At 35.4% G+C, this 21,083-nt stretch overlaps 1 protein-coding gene across 2 annotated transcripts in view; it reads left to right on the forward strand.

Annotated features, from left to right (window-relative positions):
* SLCO6A1 (solute carrier organic anion transporter family member 6A1) overlaps nt 1–21,083 on the forward strand; it is a 92,177-nt gene that overhangs the window by 51,553 nt on the left and 19,541 nt on the right. For both annotated transcript variants that reach the window (XM_003920939.3, XM_010340122.2), the window contains exons 8-9: nt 2,065–2,260; nt 9,918–10,071. In XM_003920939.3, coding sequence (XP_003920988.2) covers nt 2,065–2,260; nt 9,918–10,071 — 350 coding nt within the window. The remainder of the gene's footprint in view (nt 1–2,064; nt 2,261–9,917; nt 10,072–21,083) is intronic.

Consider the following 21,083-nt stretch of genomic DNA (forward strand, 5'->3'; position numbering starts at 1 on the left):
AAATTGGGGATCAAATATTTTATATATAGTGCCATCAAATCTTTCTTGTTTTTAACTCCACTTCACCCTTGATTTAATGGTACCTAATATCCTCAATGTCTGAAATTTTAGGGTAAAATATGGTTTGCTGCTTAATTGTATTGCCTGAAGGTTTACTGTTCATCATTCTGAAGTCTTCTGATTTAGTTCAAATTTCAAAAATTTTTCTAGAACATGACAAAAATACTGGATTCTGGATCTTAGACCTTTGTCAGATGGATAGTTAGCAAAACTTTTCTCCCATTCTGTAGGTTGCCTGTTCACACTGATGATAGTTCTTTTGCTGTGCAGAAGTTCTTTAGTTTAATTAGATTCAATTTGTCAATTCTGGCTTTTGTTGCCTTTGCTTTTGGTGTTTTATTCAGGAAGTCTTTGCTTATGCCTATCTCCTAAATGATATTGCCTAGGTTTTCTTACAGGGTTTTTAAGGTTTTAGGTTTTACATTTAAGTCTTTAATCCATCATGAGTTAAGTTTTGTATAAGGTGTAAGGAAGAAGTCCAGTTTCAGTTTTCTGCATATGCCTAGTGAGTTTTCCCATCACTATTTATTAAATAAGGAATCATTTCCCCTTTGCTTGTTTTTGTCATGTTTATCAAAAATCAGATGGTTGTAGATGTGTGGTGTTATTTCTGAGGCCTCTGTTCCATTGGTCTATATATGTGCTTTGTTACCAGTACCATGCTGGTTTTATTACTATAGCCTTGTAGTATAGCTGAGTAGCATCATGCTTCCAGCTTTGTTCATTTTGCTTAGGACTGTCTTGGCTATATGGGTTCTTTCTGATTTTATATGAAATTTAAAGTAGCTTTTTTCTAATTCTGTGAAGAAAGCCAACTGTAGCATGATGGGAGTCGAATTGAATCTATAAATTACTTTGGGCAGTATAGCCATTTTCATATTGATTCTTCCTATTCATGAACATAGAATGTTTTCCCATTTGTTTGAGTCTTCTATTATTTCCTTGAGCAGTGGTTTGTATTTCTCCTTGAATAGGTTCTTCACATTCCTTGTAAGTTGTATTCCTAGGTATTTTATTCTCTTTGTAGCAACTATGAACTGGAGTTCACTCATAATTTGGCTCTCTGTTTGTCTATTATTGGTGTATAGGAATGCTTGTGATTTTTGCACATCACTTTCGTATCCTGAGACTTTGCTGAAGTTATTTATCAGCTTAAGGAGATTTTAGGCTGAGATGATGGGATTTTCTAAACATACAATCATGTCATCTGCAAACAGAGACAATTTGACTTCCTTTCTTCCTGTTTGAATAACATTTAATCTAGTTTATGGGATTTTTTTGTTGTTATTATCCTATGTCTTTCTTGTTAAATTCGTATTTAAATCCACAATTGTTACATATTTGGAGTAGAGGGAATTGCCTCAATGTATTAATTCACCGTGCTATCTCATCTGATTGCTTTCTGACTATACTTCTTCTCCATGCCTCCTTCTCCTTTTTCTCTATTTCCTTTGCTTACCTGTTTCTAATTCCTTATTCTTGAATAGAAAATAATATCTTATAATTTTTCTTCTAGATTCCCACTTTGTTGTGAGATTGTTAATATTGAACATCCATTTATAGAACTAATGGGTGGCTTTGTTCAATTCTTGTTAATGAATCTCTGTGAACTCTTGTCAGTATAATCATGTCTCTTGTAATAAGCTATAAAAACAAGAAGGTTGCTAATAAAAGCTCTCAATAAGACAGCTCTCATCTTCCATTTTGCATGGACTAAATTCCTGGTTTGTCTTTGATGTCATTACTATAAAGAACCAAAACTTCACCATCACTGCCCTAAAGTCAGTAGGCTATGGCTTCAGCCCTACTCACAGGTTTTTGTTTCTTTTAAGGTTCAGGTTTGTTAAGATGTTAGCATAACTGTACATGTTCACTCTGTCTTTTAGTTTAAATACATGTTTGCTATATGTTTAGAGCAAAAGTAATTCTATCAATGTATATATTATCTGTATGATCAGCTGATTATTTTTAACTGCCTTTTTCTCTCTTTTTTTTTTTTTTTAGGAATTCTTTTACTTCCAGGAGGTGCACTTGGCCATCTTCTGGGAGGTGTCATTGTTTCCACATTACAAATGTCTTATAAAGCCCTTATGAGATTTACAATTGTTACATCTGTGGTATCACTTATACTGCTTACGTTTATTATTGCTGTACGCTGTAATCCAGTGCAATTTGCTGGGATCAGTGAAGATTATGATGGGTAAATGTAATCTTGTACATTAGACTTTTACATCAAAATCTAACAGCATATTTCTCAGGCAATTGATAATTATCTATGCAGTAACACTTATATGTTCATATCATTAAACATTATTGGAATTATTGAACATATAAAAGAAATATAAACTATTGTTTAGACATTCTTAGTAAGGCACAAATATTATAATGATATCTTTTGATATGACTGTTTATGCATTCATAAAGTAATAAATAAAAAGCACATTGAAGAGGTGAGAACCTAGAAATAAAGTTTTATATTTGAGTGCATAGCAACTAGGAGACAGTACTAGCCGTCTGAGCAAAGCCCAGTTTTTTTTTTTTTTTAATTGTATTTTAGGTTTTGGGGTACATGTGAAGAACATGCAAGATTGTTGCATAGGTACACACATGGCAGTGTGGTTTGCTGCCTTCCTTCCCCTCACCTGTATCTGTCATTTCTCCCCATGCTATCTCTCCCCACCTCCCCACCCCCTGTCCCTCCTCCATTTCCCCCCAACGGACCCCAGTGTATAGTGTTCCCCTCTCTGTGTCCATGTGTTCTTATTGTTCAACACTTGCCTATGAGTGAGAACATGCGGTGTTTGATTTTCAACTCTGTGTCAGTTTGCTGAGAATGATGGTTTCCAGGTTCAACCATGTCCCTACAAAGGACACGAACTCATCGTTTTTGATGGCTATGTAATATTCCATGGTGTATATGTACCACATTTTCCCTATCCAGTCTATCATCGATGGGCATTTGGGTTGGTTCCAGGTCTTTGCTATTGTGAACAGTGCTGCAATGAACGTTCGTGTGCATGTGTCCTTATAGTAGAATGATTTATAATCCTTTGGATATATACCCAGTAATGGGATTGCTGGATCAAATGGGATTTCTATTTTTAGGTCATTGAGGAATTGCCACACTGTCTTCCACAATGGTTGAATTAATTTACACTCCCACCAACAGTGTAAAAGTGTTCCTATTTCTCCACATCCTCTCCAGCATCTGTTGTGTTCTGATTTTTTAATGATCGCCATTCTAACTGGTGTGAGATGGTATCTCAATGTGGTTTTGATTTGCATTTCTCTAATGACCGGTGATGATGAGCATTTTTTCATATGTTCATTGGCCTCCACAAAGCCCAGTCTTGCCTTGTGTTTCCGAATTGGTTTGTCTGCCTCTTATAGACATCAAAGAATGGAACTATAGTTCACCTGAAGGTATGCATGGGTAATATCTCCTTAAAGCTAAATATGCCAAAATCAAAGAACTGAACAGAGCTTGAAACTAAATACTAAAGAAAAAAAACTGGATTCAAAAACCAAAGGATTGAACAAGTAAAATAACAGTATCATTCTCAGCAAACTGACACAAGAGGAGAAAATCAAACACCACATGTTCTCACTCATAGGCGGGTGTTGAACAATGAGAACACATGGACACAGGGAGGGGGACACTACACACTGGGGTCAGTTGGGGGGAAATGGGGGAGGGACAGTGGTAGGTGGGGAGTTGGGGAGGGATAGCATGGGGAGAAATGCCAGATATAGGTGAAGGGTAGGAAGGCAGCGAATCACACTGCCATGTGTACCTATGCAACAATCCTGCATGTTCTTCACATGTACTCCCAACCCTAAAATGCAATAAAAAATAAAATAAAAATAAAAAAATAACAGTATAAGATTTCTATTTCCAGTAACAATAGATTAGCTTGTGGCAAACCCATGTTCCCACTGAGAGCAACTAGAAAAGCTGAATACCATTTAAAAAGATTTGGTTAAAGGAATCAAAGAGTTATATAGGCAAATAGGAATTTAAAGGCCAAAATCCTGGAAAAAGGCAGACCGTGGAGAGGAAGGGCAACGTTTTGCAGCTACTTTTCCCCTGAGGATATTTGCTGATTCTAGACAGTGGCAAGAAGCTGAGAATTTGGGCAAAAAGTTTGGGCAAAAGCATCTAGTAAGATTACAAGAATTTCAATAGACATTTGAGTCTAAAGAGAAAAAATTTAGGACATAGAAATGCCATAGTATCAGAGAGAAGAGAGAGGTAAACAAACAATGCAACACTCTGCCAGATTTTCACTCAATACGTTTGCTGTATTTTGAAGCTGGGAAGCTAAAATCAAGCAGAAATTTCATGAAAATCAGGAAAGAACTCCAGCCATATTGTGTTGCTCTATAGATAGAAGCTAGAATATAGAATATGCTAGGTAAAAGAATCCTGGTAAATCCTGGTTCTCAACATCTGTGTAAGGCTAAGACCTAGGAGCAGGGGCCTTTCTAAAGTACTATGGCCTGGCCAAGGGTTAATTTGATCTTTAACTGGGTTAGTCTGGCCAGCAAACATGCTGTGTCATAGAGAGATAATATGATCCAAAGCTATAAAATATAACTGATAAGTGAACTTCATATCAGTAGCAATAATTATCCAACAGAAAACAGAAAACAGAGTTAACAAAAATTAACAATTTTTTTTCAAATTTCATGTATAAATAAACCATAAACAGATGTCAAAAACTCAGCAAAACTTTGGTACAAGAAACATAAAAACATTATACCATAACACATCCTAATCAAATTATTCGAAGTAAGTGATACAAAGAAAATCTTAAAATTAGCAAAGGCAGGAAAATGTGTATAAAGATCCACAGATAAGAGTAATGGCATATTTGTATTCAAACAAATGCAAGTAAGAAGACAGTGGAAAAAAATTTTTAAAGTCCTAAAAAGAAATCACCTATAATTTTATATCAAGCCAGATTATCTGTCAAAAAATGAAGGAGAAGTAATTTTAGACAAAAAGTGTAAGTAATTTTTTTTTTTTGAGACAGAACTTCACTCTTGTCATGCAGGCTGGAGTGCTTGGCACAATCTTGACTCACTGCAACTTCTGCCTTCCGGGTTCAAGCTATTCTCCACCTCTACCTCTCAGTAGCTGGGATTACGGCTGTGTACCACCATGCCCAGCTAACTGTTCTATTTTAGGAAAAATGAGGTTTCACCATGTTGGCCAGGCTTGTCTTGAACTCCTTACCCACACTATCTAAAATGGTAAAGGAAGTCTTTCAGTCAGAAATTAAATGATACCAGATGTAAGTATGAATCTACATAAAGGAAAGAAGAACAATAAAAATGTTAACTATTTGGATTAATATACATTGTAAAAATTGTTCTTTAAGTGTTATTGAAAATAATTATTTAAAACAGAATAGCATGCAGTATGGGTTTACATGAAATGCTATCATAGCATATGCTGGTAGACTGTGTTAAGTTAAAAATGTATGCTATAAGTAATGAAGAAACCATAAAATAACAAAGAGTCACAACAAATAAATTAACATAGAATTTTAAATGAATTATAAAAAATAGATATTTAATCCTAAATTATGCAGAAAAAGAGGAAAAGGGAACAAAGAGAGATAAGACAAATGGGAAACACAAAGAGGATAGATTTAAACCTAACCGTCTTAGTAATTGCATTAAATGTACATCATTAAATATCTCATTTAAAAGGGAGATAATCTTTATTTTGAAAAAAAAAAAACCCAACTATATATGTTGCATTTTATAAATGCATTTCAAATATAGATAGTCGTATATTAAGCAGAAAAGAATGAAAGAAGATGCATCTTGTTAACAATAACCAAAAGAAACCTGTAGTATAATACCAGATCAAGTAGTTTAGAGGGCAAAGAATATTAGCAGGAATAAAGATCATTACATAATGATAAAAGGACCCATTCATCAAGAATACATAACAATCCTAAATATATATGAACTGCATGTAGAGCAAAAATGTGTAAACTGAAAGGAGAAATGAAGACATTTACAGCTATAGCCCAATAATGAATAGAAGAAAACTCAACCATAAATAGAAAAAGCAGACCAAAAAGTCAGTGATCAGAACTAGATTTTAAAAATCCAGTTTGAACGACACTGCCAGCTATCCAAATTGACATTTTCAGAAATGGCCCACATAACATTATACATTCTCTTCATGTGTGCATGTAATGGTTACCAAGGTAGAACATATTCTGGGTTGTAAAACAAGTCTCAGTACATTTTTAATATATTTTTTATTTGTATAAATTTGTATAAGTGCAATTTTGTTGCACGCATAGATGATGTAAGTGCTCAAGGCAGGGCTTTTAGAACTTACCCATTAAGTAAGTTCTCATTATCACCCTCTCACCTCCTTACCCTTCTGAGTCCCCATGGTCCCTCATTCCATTCTCTACACTTATGGCCACACATGTTTTAGCTCCCACTTATGAGTGAGAACATATGATATTTGTCTTTCTGTGTCTGGCTTGTTTCACTTGAGATAATGACTTCCTAGTTTCATCCATGTTGCTGTAAAGGACATTATTCTTTTTTAATGACCAAATAGTATTCTATGTGTGTGTGTGTGTGTGTGTGTGTGTGTGTGTGTGTGTAACATTTTTAATCCAATCATCTGTTGATGAACATTTAGGATAATTCCATATCCTTTCTATTATGAATATTGCTGCTATAAATAAATGCAGTAATCTTTTTGATATGTTGTTTTATTTTTCTTTGTTTAGATACCCAATAGTGAGAGTACTGGATTGAATGGTATTTATATTTTTTAGTTTTTGAGAAAACTTCATACTGTTTTTCATAGAAGTTGTACTAATTTACATTCCCAGCAACAGTGTATAAGCATTTCCTTTTTTCTACATCTTTGCTAACATCTGTTATTTTTTAACTTTTTAAAAATAGCCATTCTGAGTAGAGTAAGATCATACTTCATTGTGGTTTGAATTTTCATTTGTTTGGTGATCAGTGATGTTGAGCATTTATCATTCAATTGCTGGCTATTTGTGTGATTTCTTTTAAAAAATGTCTATTCATATCATTTGCCCCTGTCAGAGGAATTATTTGTGGGGGTTTTTGTTTAGTTATTTGAGTTCCTTATATATTCTGGATATTAGTCTCTGTTGGATGGATAGCTTGCAATTATTTTCTCCTAAACTGCAGGTTGTTTGTTCATTCTGTTGAGTATATCTTTTGCTGTGCAAAAGCTTTTTAGTTTAATTAAGTTCCATTTATCTGTTTTTGTTTGGTTGCCGATGCTTTTGAGGTATCAATCACAAATTCTTTGCCTAAACAAACGTCTGGAAGAATTTTTCCTAGGTTTTCTTCTGATATTTTTAGTTTGGAGATGTGCATTTAAGTCTTTAATCCATGTTGAGTGCATTTTGTATATGGTGACAGACGGATCCATTTTCATTCTCTTAATGCCTGGCAATCCAATTTTCCCAGCATCATATATTGAAAATGGTGTCCTTTCCCCAAATGTATGTCCTGTTGACTTTGTCAAAAATCAGTTGGCTGTACATATGTGGCTTTTCTTCTGGGTTATCTGTTCTATTTTATTGATATATATGTCTATTTTTATACCAGTATCATGCTCTTTTGGTTACTGTAACCTTAAAGTGTAATTTGAAGTTGGATAATGTGAAACCTCCAACTTTGTTCCTTTTGCTTAGGATAACATTTGCTATTTGGGCTTTTATTTTTGGTTGTATATGCATGTTAGGATTTTTAAAAATTCTATTAAAATGATGCTGATATTTTGACAGAGATTGTATTGAATATGTAGAGTGCTTTGGGCCAGAAAATCATTTTAACAAGATTAATTCTTCTGATTTATGAGCATGGAAAGCTTTTTCATTTGTTTGTATAATCTACAATTGCTTTCCTGTAGTTTTCTTTCCTTGTAGAGATCTTTCACCTCTTGGTTTAATGTATTCCTGGGTGTTTTACTTTTTGGACCTATTATAAATGGGCTTGCCTATTCATTTTATTTTATTTTATTTTGAGATAAAGTTTCACTCTTTTTGCCCAGGTTGGAGTGCAGTGGCCCTATCTCAGCTCACAGCAACTTCCATTTCCCTGGTTCAAGCACTTCTCCTGCCTCATCTTTCCAAGTAGCTGGGACTACAGGTCATACTGCCATGCCTGGGAATTTTTTGTATTTTAAGTAGAGACGAGGTTTCACCATGTTGCCCAGGCTGTCTCAAAATCCTCAGCTCAGACAATTTTCCTGTCTCAGCCTCCCAAAGTTCTAGGATTATAGCATGAAGGCATAAGCCACTTGCCTTTTAAATTTTGTTCTCAGCTATATTTTTATCGGTGCATAAAAATGCTACTATTTTTTGTATGTTAATTTTCTACAGAAATTTTACAGGATTCATTGATCGCATCTAAGAAATTTTTGATGGATTCTTTAGTTTTTTCTAGATCTAAGATTTTATCATCAATTATCAGGGATAATTGGACTTATTTAAACTTTACTAGATTTATTTATCAAATCTAAGAGATTTTTAAATGAAGTATTTAGGTTTTTCTAGATCTAAGATTGTATCATCAATGATCAGGGATAGTTTGACTTTCTCTTTTACTATTTGGAAGCTGTTTCTTTCTTTCTTTTGTCTGGTTTCTCTGTTTAGAACTTCCAGTACTCTTTTGAACAGGATTGCTTAAAGTGGGTGCTTTTGTCTTGTTCCAATAATTTTAACAAATTTTGCTGGATAATTAAATAGCTATATGCAAATAAATGAACTTTAATTACATCTTACACCATATAAAATAATTAGTTCAAAATGATTATAAATGTACATATAAAATATAAAACTCCAAAGATATAAGAGAAAATATTTTTGATTTTGCATTTGACAAATATCTTTTAGATATAACACTAAATACATGATCCAGAAAGAAATGAACTGATAAGTTGAACCATGTCAAAAATTTAAAACCTACTGTTTGAAAGACCTTGTTTAACATATGAAAAAGCAAGCCATAGAAAGTGAAAAAATATTGGAAAATCATAAAATCATACCTCTAACAAAAAAATTCCTTCCAAAATATTAAAAAATAAGCAAGCAATTCAACAAAAATGGGCAAATGATTTGAACAGATATTTAACAAAAAATACAGATTAAAAACAAATATATGGAAAGATGATCAACATCATTTGTCACTAGCAAAATGCATATTAAAGCCCAAAATATGAAACTATTACACCCATGTTAAATGTCTAACATTTTTTTAAAAAGAGACCATGCCAAATGTTGGTGAGGAGAACAAATGACGCTCTTATATATTGCTGATGGAAATGTAAAATATTACAACAATTCTTCAAAAGTGACAGTTTATTCAAAAAAAAAGTTAAGTGAACACCTACCACATGATGCAAACATTCTGTATCTTAATATTTACTCAAGAGACATGGAAGCATGTAAACAAAGACCAAATAAAGACCAGCTGCATGAAACAAGCCAAGGAAACCGTACATATTGTACTCTTCTATTTCATAAACTTTTGGAAATTCAAATGAGTTAATAGTAACAGAAAGTAGATCAGTGGAAGTGGGTAAATTACAAAGGGACACAAGGAAACTTTTGGGTGTGATTATTATGTTTGTTGGCATGATTCTGGTGATAATTTCACAAGTGTATACATATATCAAAAAATTTCAAATTTTAGTCTAAGTATATGCAGTTTATTGTAATCAGACCCCAGTAAAGCTGTTAAAAAAAAGGAAATTATTTCAAGATATCGACATTTACATCAATAATTATCAAACAATTGTAAGATGATTACTTTCAATCTTGTTTTTATAGAACAGGGCAGTTGGGAAACCTCACGGCTCCTTGCAACCAAAACTGTAGCTGCTCATCTTCGATTTATTCTTCTATATGTGGAAGAGATGATGTTGAATATTTTTCTCCCTGCTTTGCAGGCTGTATGTATTCTAAAACATTAAACCAAAAAAAGGTAATTATTTCTTATAATTATTATGCTTTGTTATACATTTATATTTTAATTATAATTGTTATTTTTTATGCTTTTTCCTCTTTAGTGAAATGTCCAACTAGTAGAAGCTATTCACATTTTTCTTCCAACTCTATAAAACCTATTTTTTTATTGTTTTCTCTTTTTAAGTGTTAAAAACAAGAAAATAAAACTTTAGTTTTGTGTGTGTATGTTTATTTTTGAGACAAGGTCTGGCTCTGTCACCCAGGCTGAAGTGCGGTGGTCCCAGCTCACTGCAACCTCCATCTCTTAAGCTCAAGCCATCCTCCCACGTCAGCCTCCAGAATAGCTGGAACTACAGGCACACACCACCACACCTAGTTAATTTTCATAGAGATGGGTTTTGCCATGTTGCCCAAGCTGGTCTTGAACTCCTGAGTTCAAGTGATATACTCACCTCGACCTCACCTCCAAAACTGCTGGGATTACAGGTGTGAGTCACCATGCCTGGCCAAATATTTGTTTTATATTACCACAATACAAAGAGCTTATGGAAATTAGGAGTGAAAGAGATATTCCTACATGAAAATGTGAGTGAAAAGAGTCAAATTCCATAAAATGCTTGAGGAGATATATTCGGAGCCAAATATGAGTGACCATGGCCTGTGACACAGCCTTTGGGAGGTCCTGAGAATGTGTGCCCAAGGTGGTCAGGGTGCAGCTTGGTTTTTTCATTTTTAGGAGGCATGAGACATCAATCACATTTGAGAAGTACATGGGTTTGGTCTAGAAAGGCAGGACAATTTGAAGCAGGGTAGGGTGGTAGTGTAGCATAGAGTGGTGGTGGTGGGGCTTCCAGGCTATAGGTAAATTTAAACATTTTCTGGTTGACAATCGGTTGAGTTTGTCTAAAGACCAGGGATCAATAGAAAGGAAATGTTCAGGTCAAGACAGAAGATTGTGGAAACCAAGGTTCCTTTGAAGTCTCATAGTAGCTGCCCTTAGAGATAGTAGATGAGGAATGTTTCCTATTCAGACCTTTTAAAAGGTGCTAGACTGTCAGTTAACCTCTTCAGGTTTGGGAAGGCTGGAAGAAATAATTGTTATTGGCTATGTTAACAGACATTCTTTACAGATGGAAATTTTCCCCCACAAAGGACCGCTTTGCAGAATCATTTCAAAATATGACAAAGAAAGATGTTTTGAGTCAAAATGTTTTGATTTTCTTCTTTGTCACTTAATGTTATGCCAGAGTCAGATTGGAAAGTAAGTCATGACATATAGGGTTAAATAAAACCCATCTGATGAGAATTTATTATGTGAAGGGCATGACTTCCCAGACTCCTTAGATAGGAATTTGAGCAAGATTAAAAAAAAAAAAAAAAAAAAAAAATCAGAGCTTAGTCCTCAAAAACACATCTATGGGGCCAGGTACACTGGCTCATGCCTATAATCCAAGCACTTTGGATGGCCTAGGAGGGTGGATCACTTGAGCCCAGGAGTTCAACACCAGCCTGAGCAACATGGGAGGCTGAGGTGGGAGGATTGCCTGAGCCTGGGAGGTCAAGGCTGCGGTGAGCCATGATTGTGTCACTGCACTCCAACCTGGGTGATAGAGTGAGAACTCGTCTCATAAAAACAAACAAAACAAAGTCTCTCTCTCTCTAATATGTCTCTCTATATGTATATTATATATTTAAAGCAATGGAGAACTCTTATCTACCTCTTGCCATAGCAAAGTTGAAAGAAACAGCCTGAAAGAACCTTTTGTCTTCCCCTATGTATTTTGCCTTAGTTCTATGCTACTTAATAGCAGCACCCAATCCCCTGAAACCTTGAGCCACAATCTTTTTCACTCACAGAGATTGACAAATACTATTCTTATGGTCACCTTTCACTCAGTTATTCCTAATATGCAGGATTCAAAGTGTTTATTCTCTGCCTTTTTGCTATTTCTCTTTCTGCTCCACATTCACTTAGATATGAAAATTTGTCCTTATAATCCTTTTATGGTTTATCAGAAGTCCCCTTACCTTGTATGCTTTTATTAGTACATCCAGGAAAGTGAGAGTTAGAGTTTTATAGGGCAATAACATACATGACTTGAATATATGTTATTTCTGTTTGTCCTTTGGCATTTATGTAAATTGAGGTTATTTAAAAATTCTCCTATGTGCTCATCTATGGGGCTTAGATTACCATCAGAATCCCTTATTTTGCTGGGCTTTCTGCCACCCCGCCAGCACATTTTCTTCTGTTATAAAGAGCAGTTGATCACTCTGCCACTTGTTTAGGTTAATTTTTTAATATCACAATTTGCATAAATAAGCTTTTAACTAAATGATGGACTTTGTACTCCAACTTTCACTTTTTAAATAGCATAGAAGAATGGATCCAGGCTTTGAAATTTCTGTTTCTCTTTCCTTGCTCTGGCTAGTCTTTTTTTTTTTTTTTTTTTAATTGCATTTTAGGTTTTGGTCTGGCTAGTCTTTATGAATGGGAGAGACCAACAAAGAGGTAGATTTCCTAAGTTATAGGCATTATGCTACCTCCCTTAATAGTTAATAAAGTTCTTTTTTGTTATATAACTGTACAACAACATTTTCCCTGTTATACACAGATAATTTTATCTTAAGAAATTAGTATGCCTGACCTTCAATTTAGTTCCTCATAGTAATGTTTTCACTGACCTAAAATTTAATAACATATACTCAGATTTTTATTGAACATTAACATAAGAAGTTTGTATATCCTTTAAAAATCTTTCCTCTTAAATGTGTATGTTAAAAATTATGTTTAAAATCTTTCAAATATGTTACTGCAGAAAGTTTTAAATGTAATAGAAAAACATGAATTCCCGTATACCAATTATCCATCTTCAGCAATTTATTAATTTATAGAAGAGCTTGCTTTATTTACACTACTACCTACTGATGGCAGCAGTGGGCCCTCTGGTGCGGCCACTGATGTCATACTGACCTCTGCAGAGAAGGCATGGGGAGGAGATGAAGAGCCTTTCACCAGCCCCCAACCCCCAACAGCCTGCCCTCCTGGGGGCTGCTGTTATGGGCCTGGGCTGGATTGCCCCTGGGAAAAAAGGAGGTCTGGACTACCCTTGAGCACCAGGCCCACAGGGAGAGCTCATGGCAATGTCACCCCTTCCCTGCTCAGCACAGGCCCAGGGAGGACCTGGCTCCTGCTCCAGACTGTGATGGGGTGTGGCCGGGTGCTGTGCTCCACAGAGCTGGTGGGAGCTGGGGACGAGTGGGAACCCGGCCCCTTCCAAGTTGTCAGGGCAGGTGCTCCCAGGTACAAATGCAGCTGCCCAAGCTATGGTTGCAACTGAGGCACCCCTGTGCTCTTGGGAGTCAAGAGTAGGCAGGAGCCCCACCCTCCTGGGTAGTGCTGCAACTGCCCAAGTTGTGGCTGTGGATCAGGGCATCCCACTCCAAGGAGCAAGCAGGAATCCCACTCCCCATGGCAGTTGCAGCCACCCAAGCTGGAGCTGCACACCCAGGCATCTCTGCACTCTTGGGGGGCCTGAAAAGGACCCTGTTGCCCTTACAGGCTTTGAGGTGCCTGCTCCCATTGCTTGTCCTCTCCCCACTACCAGTGTCTGTTCTGTTCTCTGAGCAGGTCCCAGCCCAGACGCTATTACAGTCTGGCTGGATGTTCACACACTCAGAGCAGTGCTGACATGCCAGCTTCCTGCCGACTTGCCCCCCTCTGGACTTTGGGCACTAAGGAGCATGGGAGGGGAAGCTGAGTGGGAGCTGAGGGTGGCTGGGTACTGGCCTGCAGATTCCCCTTCACGTGAGCAGCCTGGGGCCATGGCCAGTGGCATGAGGCAGACAGAATCCTGGGCCGAAAGGGGTGGGTCCCCTGGTAAGGATCCTCTTTCTGGCCAGAGACAGTCTGAAGGCTGGGGGCCTGGGATGCTAATCTCTTGGATCAGAGTGGGGACTTGCGGTGCCTTTTTTGGCCTGCCCGTGGCCATTCATGGACAAATCGGGCATGGACTGCCTCCCCTCTGAGGTCCATAAAAGCCCCAGGCTCAACCAGAGCAAGGCAAAGAATAGAGCAATGAAGGACAACTAACTATAGAAGAGAAGCTACTATCTCTGTTTAAAGCTGCAGACATGGGGATGACCAGTTACAGAGAGAAGCTGCACTCTCCATGAACTCCTCTCTGCTGAGAGCTGAACATTGGACAGGATGACCTGCCCACACAGCGGAGGTACCCACTGCAGTTCTCCTCTGAGCTGTTGTAACACTCAGTAAAGAGCCTCCTCTTCTTATTAACCTTCTACTTGTCTGCCTACCTCATTCTTCCTGGACATAGGACAAGAACTTGGGCAAAGGTGCCACCACCAGCCAAGGAGATTTCTGGCCTGCAGGTGATGCCCCAAAGTCCTGTAACACCACTTCCTCTCCTTCATTTTATTTTTCTATAAGTAAGTTATTTTTAAATGCTCACTACGTCATCACAGTATACAGTAGAACAGCTTGAACTTGATGTTTTCATTCCATGGAACATTGAAGAGCTAAACAGGCCATCCAGGATATAGCTCCAACCCCTGCTTTCTTTTTTTCTGGGGAATCTCTTTTAGAGACTCTTTATTTCATGAAACTCTTTATAGTTTTTTATATCCTCTAAGGAATAATTAATTCATGAGGAATAACCATGATAAAAATAATCACCAAAATAATCACTCAAATTGTGTGGTAACATTTGATACTTAATGAAAACTGAAAGAATAAAATAAATATGTCAGAAATTGCCCAATAGGACAATTAGCCTTGCTAGAAAAAAATGACTTTGATGGAAAACCTATGAAGTAGAAGCTATTAGTAAAATTTGATATGGATGGAACCAATTAGTGAATAGAATAAGCATCAATTTCAAATGGGAGAAGATTGATATAATTTATTGGAATAAAAATATTCTTAACAAAATAAAAATTAAAATAATATAAACACTATACAAAAAATGATCAAGTACCTACATGGTGTTAATGGAATCCCCTTTGAAAAATATTTCCTCAATGAAAATATGTCAAGTATGAAATAATTTTAATTAAATGTTCCTATTCAAAATATGATGAGGGTCAACATAAGTTAGAATTAGATGGTCTTCAATGAAACTTATGCAAAAGTTTGCAAGAGGAATAGCAGGAAATGCTATACCTCTGAAGATTTTTAGGTTTCTCTAGAAAAGAACAGCTCTACTAAAACTGAAAATAGATATCTGCTGTTGTTATTGATAATATTCCTGGGCAAGTTTGCCTCATTGAAATCCACATGTGTTCTTCTTATCCATGCTTCCAAAGATCTTCAAATTTTCTTACATAGGTATTAAACAAATCCTGTGCTTTTTTTTCCTTACCTCCTTAAGAATGACTCCTTTCAGCAGCTGATATAGTTTTCGTTATAAAATAGCAATATAGAGCATTCTTCCAGTGGTTCAATAGGAGCTTCATTCTATTTATCTCTGAAGAGGAAAGTAAATCACATCCACAGGATTAAGGATTACAAGAAACAAGGCTTCATGTTCTTGTTCAGTTTAAATACCTTTGGAATATTTTAATTTTATTTACTGACCTATCTTTTTGTTATTTTTAATATATATTTTAATTTTGTATGTTTTAAATGGCATATGTTATAATGTGGCTTTTGTACAGTCAATATTGACTTATATTTACCCTTCTCCATACATTTTCATTCTTTCATATGAAATTATTTTCTTTCTGCCTGAAGAATCTTATCTCACCTTCATTTTGAAAACTGTTTTCATTGGGTATGGAATTGTAGATTGGCAGTGATTCCCCCCACTCCTCATACCTCCCACCACCAGCATTTAAAAGATAACATATATTCCATTCTGTTTCTGGATGCTTTAGGATTTTCTCTTTCTTCTTGGTTATCAGCAATTTTACTTTGATGTGCATAGATGGGGCTTTGATTATATTTATTTTGCTTGGGTTTCACAGTGTATCTTCAGTCTGTAGATTCATGTCTATCAGTTGAAAAATGTTTAGCTATTAACCTCTCTCTCTCTTTCCTGTATTTTTAGGAACTGTCTGTTAGTTTATAATTGCTACATAATAAATTACAGTAGCCCCTGCATCCATAATTTAGGTGACGTGCAATTAACTGTGGTCCGAAAATATTAAAGTATTTTGGGAGACACAAAGAGACAGACAGAGAAAAGGAGAAAGAGAGAATCTTCACATAACTCATTACAGTATTGCTATAACTGTTGTATTTTATTAATAGTTATTGTTAATCTCTTACTGTGACTACGCATTAAACTTTATTGTAGGTATGTATGTATAGGAAAAAAACAGTAAATATAGGATTCAGTTCTATTCATGCTTTCAGGCATTCAGGGATCTTGGAATGCATTTTCCATGAATAAGGGAGGATTATTTTACCACAATTTTAGTAGTTTTAAATAACACTCATTTATTAGCTCTCAGTTCTTAGGTCAGCAATCCAGACATGCTATGTGTGTCTGGGTCCTCTGCTCCAAGTCTCACAGACTGAAATCAGGATGATGGCTGAATTGTGCTCCTTTCTGGAAGGGCTGGAAAAGTGTTCACTTCTAGGTTTGTTCAGGTTATTGACCAAATTTGGTTCCTTTGGATTATAAAAAACAAGGCTCTAACATTTTTTCAAGCTGTCTGTTGGATGCCAGTATTAGCTTTCACAGGCTACTCACATTCTTTCACATATGACTCCCTTCATCGTCAATGTTAGCAACAGAGAATCTCCCTTCTGTTGCATATTTCGTACCTCTGATTTCAAGAGCAGCTCAGTACATTTTAAGGCTCACCTAATTAGGTGAAGTTTATCCAAGATAGTCAGTCTTTCTTAAAGTTACTTATGCCATAGATTATAATTGAGTGAAACCTATTGATGCAGGCAGATGAGCTCCAAAATTGGGGCTTAGCTTGGGAAGGTTCTTGGCCTTTCCCAGGAAAGAATTCAAGGGCATTATTCAAGGGTGGTATTAAACAACTTTTATTGAAGCACTGGTATACGGTAGCAGCAGAGAGGCACTGCTTCTTGTGCAGCAGGGCTATCCAATAGGCAGTGTGCCCATAATAATAGCTCAGAGGCCGGTCTGCGGGCATATTTATATCCAGTTTAATTACATGCAAATTAAGGGGCAGAGAGAAAAAAGGGAATTAACTTCTGGATTGTTGGGTCATTGCCATGGAAAGGTGTGGTAACTTCTATTGTTGCCATGGCAATGGTAAACTGACATGGCACAGGAGTGGGCATGTCTTATGGAAAGTTGCTTCATCTTGTCCCTGTTTTAACTAGTCCTCAATTTTGTCCAGTGTTTGAGCCCCCACTGACAGAGCTGAGTTTTGCCTTTTACTTCATTATCAACTTACAGTCCTGGGGATTATGCAGGATACACACAATAGAGGGAGAGAATCTTGGGTGATGTTTTGGAATTCTGCTTAACCCAGACTAAAATAGTCATTTCGACTTCTGTTCCATAATCTTTTACTATTTTTTTCTTTTTTCCATCTTCTTTAATCTGCATATTTAAATATAGATATTTTCTGTTCATCTGTCTTTCAGTTACTAAGCCTCTGTTCTGCAGTGTCTGCTCTGCTGTTAAACCCATTTTCCAAGGTTCTAATTTCACTTGTATTTTTTATTTCTAGTATTAATATATTTTTTTTTAGAATCCAAATCTCTGGTGAAATTCTACATAATTTAAGCTATGTTATTCATTTGTCTCCTGTACTTTCTGGAACATATTAATCGCAACTATTTTAACATTCTAACATTCTTACTATTAATTCTGCTATCTAGTTCATTGATTAATCTAATTATATTTTATACTTTCTCTTAATTTTAAGCCAATTTTTCTTGTCACTTTGTATGGCTTATAATATTGTATTAAATTCTGAACATTATGTATGAAAAGGATCTAATAAAATTGTATAATTGTATTTCTCTTTTTATTTTTGCATTGTGTATTTATTAATGTGTAGGCTCTGTTATATGTCTACACATTAATAATTGTCACATCTTTTTGATGAATTATTTATCTTTCTAAAATGTCCCTTTCCATCTCTGATAATATTCTTTGTCTTGAAGTCTATTTTACATGATATGAAATAATTATCATAGCTTTATTTTGCGATTTTTATGGTGTATTTTATTTCTATCCTTTTATTTTTCACCTATCAGTGTCTTTATGTTTAGACTGCCTCCTGTAGCCAGCATAGAGTAAGTATGGATATATGTTTTCTCCAATTCTGTTTTTTAATTGGAGTTTCAAAATTATTAACATTTAATGTAATTATCAATACAGCTGAGTTTAGATCTACCTGCCCATTTTATTATTGGAATTGAATATACTTTACTATTTCATTTTAATATACCTTGAAATTTTGGTTTATCTCTTTGAATTGATATTTAATTGAATAGCTCTTAGATTATACAACATTTCACAGTCTATTTAGAATTAATATTATAGAACATAGTATAATATAAACCTCACCATATATGTATAAAACTCACCATATATGTACCTTTACTTCTCCCCAGTAACATTTATGTTGGAGTTGTAACATGTTTTATAGCTACACATATAATCAAATTTGTGATAGATAATATTATGGTTTGCTTAAAAAACAATCATGTGCTTAAAATACCATATGAAAATAAAATAGTCTTATATTTACCCAGAAATTTAATATTCATCATTTATGAGAATCTGAGCTTCCCTCAGCATTATCAGTTACCTTAAGTTTGAAGAACTTATTCTGGCATTTCTTGTAAAGGAGATCAGCTGGTGACATCCTCTTAGTATTCTTTCAATTTAAAATATCTTTGTCTTGCCTTCATTCCTAAAGAATATTTTCACTAGACATTGAATTCTGGGGTGATCATTATTTTCTTTTAAAACTGTAAATATGATGCTTCTCTGTCTTCTGGCATCTATGCTTTCTGAGGACATATCTGTGGTGATTCAAATAATTGATTTACTTGTATACAATAAGTATATAATAAGTATTGTTTTATCTAGCTATTTTCAATATCTTTTTTTTTATTTTGCTTTTCATTAGTGTGATGGTTTGGTTTTCTTTGAGTTTATTCTCAAAGAATGCACTCAAGTATCCTCAAGGAATTCGCTGAACTTCTTGAATCCATAAAGTTATATTTTTACCAAATTTGGGGAGTTTTCAGTAATTTCAAATTTAAATGCCTTTTTCTGCTCTGATATCTTTCTCTTCTCCTTCACAATTCAGCTGCTTTTCCTTTATTTAGAACTAGTACAGGTAGTTACTTTTTGCATATTTTAAACAGAGTTTTTATTTGTAATCAGTTGGAAGGATGAGACTTGGAGGACTTATGTCAGAAAAGGGACTCTCACTAATTATTTTAAATGCTGTAAAATTGTATAACAAATAATGATACAATAAATATTGTGGCTTTTAAATTCATGTTCCCATATTAGAAAATTCTTTGAGATACCTCCAGGCTAAGGAAGTATGTGTATTTTCTTTTTGTATCTTTGGTTTGGAATAAATTTTACTACATTTAAGCAATTTTTTTTTTTTTAGATGGGGTTTCACCACATTGGTCAGGCTGGTCTTGAACCCATGACCTTATGTGATCCACCCACCTTGGCCTCCAAAGTGCCTAAATTACAGGCATGAGCCACCAGGCCCAGCCTTAAGCACTATTTTTATCCTCTATGTTTTGAATTAAGATTGTGGCTGTTTTATTGTTTCATCAAATGTAGAGCTTCTTTCTTTCAGCCTTTCTCTGCTTTAATTTCTGCGATGCCAGTTGAGTAGTTGCCTCTTTACTCTGTAGGTAATAGAACACAAGTATAAACTCTCTAGTGTTCTCCCACAAAATTTAGATTTTTTAATGCCTCTGTTAGTCTAACATTTTATACTAACATTGTGTACATAAATCCATTATAGTAATAGCAAGTTTATGAAAATAATATTTCTCCTTTTAGCCAGCTTAGATTCTATGGCCTACAATTATTTGCTGTGCTAGGTATCTTTTGTCTGTCCTCCATATCCATTTTTCACCTTTCTCTGCCCTCCTCAATCTCTCGGGAGATTGAATTATAGGATGACAGCTCCTTTGCCCTCTGGCTTTGGACTGGATTAAGATGATAAGGAGTCCTAATAGGAAAGCAGGAAAACAAGTGAAGTCATGGTGTTTATTTTCTTGGTTCTTTTCCTGAGCCATGGATGGCTGACTGCCTCCCTTGACTAAAAGTCATAGTTTCTCTTAGGGAGTCCTTCTCCACATGATCTTTTCTTTCTGGTGACCATTTTTACTCTAGAATCCTTCAGCAAATCCTTTCAAATCTTCTTCCAGAGTAAGTGCTGAATTTGGTCATTTTCATTTTTTTCTGATTACCACCCTGGTCTCCCAACCACTGTTGTCTTGTACTTTATTTAATAGGCTTTTAACGGTTTCATCTGCTTTTACCCATGCCTACATATTTCAAGAGTCTCAGTATAGCAGTCACAATGATCTTTTAAAATATGTCATTTATATATCCATTCAATTATTTCATATCACTAAGAATAAAAACCAAAGTTCTTTACTTTGCTCTTGTAATTGCCATCCAATATCTGTATAATCCTCCTTTTCCTACTACCCTGATTTTATTTTCTTAGTCTCCTTCTGTTCATTCTGATCCAGCCTATCCTGTTCTTGCTTTCCTTTCAACTTTTCAAGCAAGCTCTAGCACAAGGCTTTTCAATTACTGTTCTTTTTTTTTACCTGAAGTATATTTCTTCTAGACAACCACGTGGCCCACTCACCTACCTTCCAATCAGATCTCAGTGCAAATATTGCTTCATCATTGAGACATTCTCTTATCATGCTAAGTATTCATTTATAGTCCCCCAATATTCCCTGTACTTTTCCTTGTTTTATTTTCTCCATAGCATTTGTCATTAAATACTCAAGTTCCTTTTATTAAAAAATGTCCCATCTCCCCAAATAGAAAGTTTTCTACATAGAACAGTGGT

Source organism: Saimiri boliviensis, chromosome 1 (genome assembly GCF_048565385.1).
Source record: "Saimiri boliviensis isolate mSaiBol1 chromosome 1, mSaiBol1.pri, whole genome shotgun sequence".
NCBI classification, from domain to species: Eukaryota; Metazoa; Chordata; class Mammalia; order Primates; family Cebidae; genus Saimiri; species Saimiri boliviensis.